Here is a 5,398-nt window from a genome sequence, read left to right on the forward strand (position 1 = left end):
ATTATTTGTAACTTTTTTTTTTTTTTTGTATTTTTAGTACAGTCTACAGGGCCTCACTACATTGATCAGACTTGTAGTGATCCTCCTGTTTTCAGTCTCCCAAAAGCTGGGATTACAGGCGTGTATGCCACCATGCCCAGTCACAGTCACCACCTCAGCACACCCTGGGGGCAGGGCCAGCATGGCATGCTGGGCATCAAACCCCAGTCCCTGCGCTGCCTCAGCAGGTGCTTTAATCCGCTGAGCTATTTGGCCAGCCCTAAAGCTTATTTTGTTTTTAGTACACTAAACAGTTTTAGAAATAAGAATTATGAAATAATTCAATTTTAAAGACTTAATTAATTTTTTGAGATAGTCTTGCTGTGTAGCTCAGGCTGGCTTCAAACCTGAGTGCTCCTCTTGCCTAAGCCTCCCAGGTACTGGGGTTACAGGTGTGTGCCACTGCACTAGGTTTACAATAGCGCATTTAAAGGACAGAAGACTGCTACGACCAAAAAAAAAAAAGTTTAAAAATCTGTTTCTCTGGGACTGGTAAGATAGCTCAACAGTCTAAAGTGCCTGCTTAGGTCCGAGGAGATGGCTCAGTAGAATAAGCGCTTCCCTGGCAAGTGCAAGGGCCTCAGTTCAATCCCTTGTTCCGCAGAAATAAATAAATAAATAAATAAATAAATAAATAAATAAATAAAGTGCCTGCTTAGACAAGCTTAGGCAGGTGTGGTTCGATCCCACCACATGCTACACCAGCCCCACCCTCAGGGCTACAGTCTGTTTCTCTGCTGGGTGTGGTGGCATGCCCATAAGGAATTCCAACATTCTGAAGGCTGGTGACTGTAGTGATCCTCCTGTCTCAGCTTCCCAACTCTGGGATTACAGGAATGCGCCACCACGCCCGGTGTCCTAGACTGGCCCAGTGCACCTGGGATGGGCCAGCGCCTGGGTTGGGCCAGCATGGCATGTGGTATGGGGGATCAAACCCGGGTCCTTGTGCTTGCTAGGTAGGCGCTTCGACATCGGAACTATCTGTCCAACCACCCCCCCATACTATTTTTTTTCCCCCATACTATTAAAAAGACAGTAATGCCCTTTTCTGTTCGCTCACCAGCATTATCAGGTTTATTCATTTTTTTGTTCTGTGTTGCTTTTTGAGACAAGGTCTCAATCCACAGATCAGGCTGGCCTTGAGCTAGTGGGAATCCTTCAGCTTCAGCCTCCTGAGAGCTGGGTTTATAGGTGTGTGCCACCAAACCCAGCTTCATTATCAGTGTTTACTATATCAGTATTTATAAAACCAACACAAAACTAAAAATGTGAAACTGCTGCTCTGTGTGCACTTAGAACCCAGCACTCTTCCACTGTGCATTTGGGTTCCCTTGACCGTGCATGAGTACCATTGTCCATGCAGGCTGAGCAGCAGCCCACCTCTTGCTTTAGGTCTGGTCCTGCCATTGCCTGGTGACAGACCCTGGGCAAGTGGATGGGACACAGGGCCACCAGCGCTCTGTGTGTAATGAGGCCTGCGCAGTGCAGTCCCAGGGTGAACAGGGACAGGCACAAGCTGTTGCCACCGTGTGCCCAGCAGCGTGCGGTTGTGCATGGCTGAGGATCATCATGTAGGTTCTCCCTGGTCCCCTTGACAGCTGGTTTCATGGGCAGTTCCTTCCACCTAAGGGAGGGAGTGATTGATTGCCAACTTATATTATAAACCAGGCACCTGGGATCAGCAGAACTGGTAAACCTCCACAGTCACAGACAGTGCCTGCTGCTTCTAACATTTGAGGGCTCATCCTGGACTTGGAAAACCTGAGGCTCAGTGTGGCCCAGGTCTCAGGCTGGTGACTTCATTCAGAAACCAGAAAGTCTGTGCTGAGCCAGGTCCAGGCAGGTGACAGCATCCACAGTGATAGCAACGAGGGGCAGTGACAGTGGCCCTCACCTGGTCACCATGCACTGTCTGCAGAGTGCATATCCATGTGTGGGCTCCACACAAACTGAAATGAAACTGAGCTCAGGATGAAAAAGATGCTGTATTCATGGGGGCCCAGGAGAGGAGATGGACTTTCTACCCCCCGGGACTGTCCCTTAACAGTGCCCATACCCCACTAGGATCTGCCCACAGTCTTCTCCATTTGCACCCAGTGTTGGCAGCTCCTGGCTCCATGCAGCATGCCCTTCAGAGAGGATCTGCCTGCCTGGAAAGGACTCTACTGTATCTACCCAATATTAATGCCTCCTACTGTGCCATTAATTTTTTTTTTTTTATTGGCCATTACTTTTTAATGAGGTAGTGAGTCTGGCAGTAGATATTTGTGAATTAGACTTCTCTAGGCAGCTGCCGCCAGCCTGCTTTACCGCCCACTCTTAATGAAGAGAAAAGAAACAGTTAAATGTGCTCTAAGGATACGGAGGAGGTGTGTGTTACTTTGTTTCACTCGATTGTTTGATAAAGTGGAAACTTAACTGCATATTGTTATTAAAACTCCTTAGGGCCATGCATGGTGCTGCGTTCTCACCTGTAATCCCAGCCCTCAAGGTCAAACCAAAAAAATGGTGACTTCAATTCAAGCATTTGTAAATATCTCCCTAGAACTTTTAGGGTAGCAATAACGTTCTCTTACAAGACACTGTGCTACTGTTTCAGCACATGGCATTGCTCATGAGAATGCGTGCTCCACTAGTTCTCTTAACTTGCTAGTCCAACTAGTTTTTATTTCCTGAAGATTCTTAGGATCTGCTGTTTAGCTCTGATATTAAAGGTCACATGACTGGTCTGTATGGATTCTTGGGAAATTCTTTCAATCCAGAGATTTAGGACTTTAGATCTGGGAAATTGTCTGAAATTATTTCTTTGCTCTGTCTGTCTGTCTGTCTGTCTGTCTGTCTGTCTGTCTCTCTCCCTCCCCCAGACAGTTACCTTTTTGGGTAAATTCTGTCTTATACATGTTCTGTCTTGCTACTGATGTAAAAGAATTCTCTCAACTTTATTTTGCGATACCACCATAGCAGTACTTCTAGTCCCCAGTACTTTTCTAGCAAGAGGCAGAATTCATTTTCCTTCTTGAACCTGGATGGGTGGAGACTACTCCAGGAAACAGAAGTCTTGGAAGTGATTCTGAGCCCAGGCCATTAAAAGGATACAGTTTTTCCTCAGGAGGTGGAGGTAGGAGGATCATTATGCGATGGAGGCTAGGTTGCACTACAGAGTGAGTTTCAAGGCCAGCCTGAACTATATTGTGAGACCTTGTGTTTAAAAAAAAAAATAAATAAAGATACCAGCTCCATCTGAGTGTGTCTGTGTTTTCTATCTCTCTTGTACTCCGAATGCCTGACCTGGGAGCCCCACCTCTTGTGAGGGACCCCATAGATGGGCGTTTGGTCCCCATCCCCAGATAAGGCCTCAGATGACAGCTGCCTCCGTGGAGGGGTGAGCGAGCCTGTGAGTCCTGAGATAATTCCAGACAGGCAATCCCAAGTAGGGTGTGTCCACAAACCGCCCCTGCTGAACTCAGCCAAGTGAAGGTTAAGGGCAAAAGACATGTTGCTGTTTTGAAGACTTTAAGTTCAAGCGTAATTTCTAAATTTTCAGAGTTCTCATTTTGATAATTGAATTTTTAAAAAAGTTTATTTAGTTATTTTTGACACATGTTCTCATTAGGTAGCCCCAGCTGACCTCAGACTGCGCAATCCTCCTGCCTCACCCTCCTGAGTGCTTCGGTTACTGGCATGCAGCACCACACCTGACTTACAGTTTAATTTGTGGGTTGAATGGTATATGTGCAGTTTCACGTATAGTTTGGTCTTGGCAAAGGCTTGCCCTGTGTGATCTGTGTTCCCTCACCCTCATGGAGCTGAGCTTTATGGTTTAACAGAGTGAGTAGGAGCCAGAGTGTTATGGGTGAGTTGGAAGAGGCCAGCAGGAGTTTGCTTCTATCAAAATATAGTAGCAAACCAGTGTCATTTTAAAAATAAATGATTGATTGATTGATCCATTGATTGATTTTCGAGACAGGATCCATCTCCATGTGTTCATCCTGCCTTTGCTGTGTGGTCCAGCTGGTGCTCAACCTCTCAGTCACTCTGTACTGGCTGCCTTTCATGTTAGAGTCATTTCAGTTTAGGGGAAGTTTGAGGGCACAGTGCAGAGAACTCCCAGCCACCCCCTGTTGCAGTCAGGGTTCCCTGGAAAAAAAATACAAAACACGTAATTTATAGGAGTACTTTATAATAGTCACCCAGGGGCCGGGGAGGTGGCTCAGAATAAGTGCTTCCGGGCCTGAGTTCAATCCCTGGTTCTGCCAAAAAAACATAAATATAATAGCCACCCAAAGAGTCAAGTTCAAAGGGGTACAGGAAATCTGTCCATACACTACAGACTCAGAGAATCCAGCTGAGGGCCTGGTCCTCACGGCAGTGTCCTGCAAGAGTCCAGTTGGAGACCCAGAGCCTATCACCATGCCTGTCATGTGTCCAGCCGGAGGCCAAGAGCCCACGACAATGTCTCATGCAAGTTTGTATCAGGGATCTGTGCTGGAAGGCCCCAAGGTCAGTGGGTGGTGGAAGCTGGAAAGACTGTGCCAGCAGGCTGAGGGAGCTGTGCTGGAGCCGGGAAGCAGCGCTCAAAGTAAGAACTGGGGCTCCGCTGCAAAGTGTCGCAGCCCTCCTCAGTGACAACGAGGTCCCAAGCTCTTCCAACGATGAGAACAGCTGAGTCTCTGTCAGGAAATCCAGCATGACAGGCTGCTCCAGGAGACTGCGCAGCGCACCCTCTTCCCCTCCGGAGCCAGGAAGCGATGCTCAAAGTAAGGACCAGGGCTCCCCCAAAGTGAAGCGTAGCCCTTCTCGGTGACAACAATGTCCTGAGCTGCTCTGATGAAGAGAACAGCTGGGTTTACCAGGAAAGCCAGTATGATAAGCTCCTCTGGAGAGCCGTCACCCCCTAGCAGCACCTGACGTCCTCCCCGTCCAGTTCTGCCTCTTCTGCTGTTGGCAGCAATCCTCGGGTGGGCCTCCCACACCCCGTGCCCTGCTGGTCAGTTCAGCCGGGTGTCACCTGTTGCCCTCCAGCTATCGCTCCACCACACTCCTTAGTCGGTTTCTCCAGTTGCTGGTGTGTCTCCTTACCATGCCCGTTTATCACAGTTGGCGAAGTGGCATCCATTCATTATTGATAGTGTGGCTTGCACTTTGTCTAGATGTCTTTAGTTTTTACCTAAGGTCTGGGCATTCTTTCTTGCCCTTCCTGTGTGTGTGTTTCCCCAGAATTTTTCTATTTCTTAGGTAGTGGGCTTTTTGGCTACCTTCTATCTCACATGTTTTGCTACCCATGTGTCTGGGAGACTTCGCCTGACTTTATTTTGTGATTTCCACAGCAGTATTTCTAGTCTCTAGTATTCTTCTAGCA

At 47.8% G+C, this 5,398-nt stretch overlaps 1 protein-coding gene across 2 annotated transcripts in view; it reads left to right on the forward strand.

The window, feature by feature from the left end:
• Positions 1-5,398, forward strand: part of Mboat2 (membrane bound O-acyltransferase domain containing 2) — a 55,584-nt gene that overhangs the window by 13,396 nt on the left and 36,790 nt on the right. The window contains exon 1 of one of the 2 annotated variants that reach the window (XM_023704805.1): positions 4,738-4,796. The exons of the other annotated variant lie outside the window; for it this stretch is intronic. Within the exon in view, the coding sequence (XP_023560573.1) occupies positions 4,788-4,796 (9 nt within the window). The 5' untranslated portion in view covers positions 4,738-4,787. Of the gene's footprint in view, positions 1-4,737; positions 4,797-5,398 lie in introns of those variants that run through there. 2 annotated transcript variants of the gene reach the window in all.

Source organism: Octodon degus, unplaced genomic scaffold (assembly GCF_000260255.1).
Source record: "Octodon degus isolate 3935 unplaced genomic scaffold, OctDeg1.0 scaffold00204, whole genome shotgun sequence".
Taxonomy (NCBI): Eukaryota; Metazoa; Chordata; class Mammalia; order Rodentia; family Octodontidae; genus Octodon; species Octodon degus.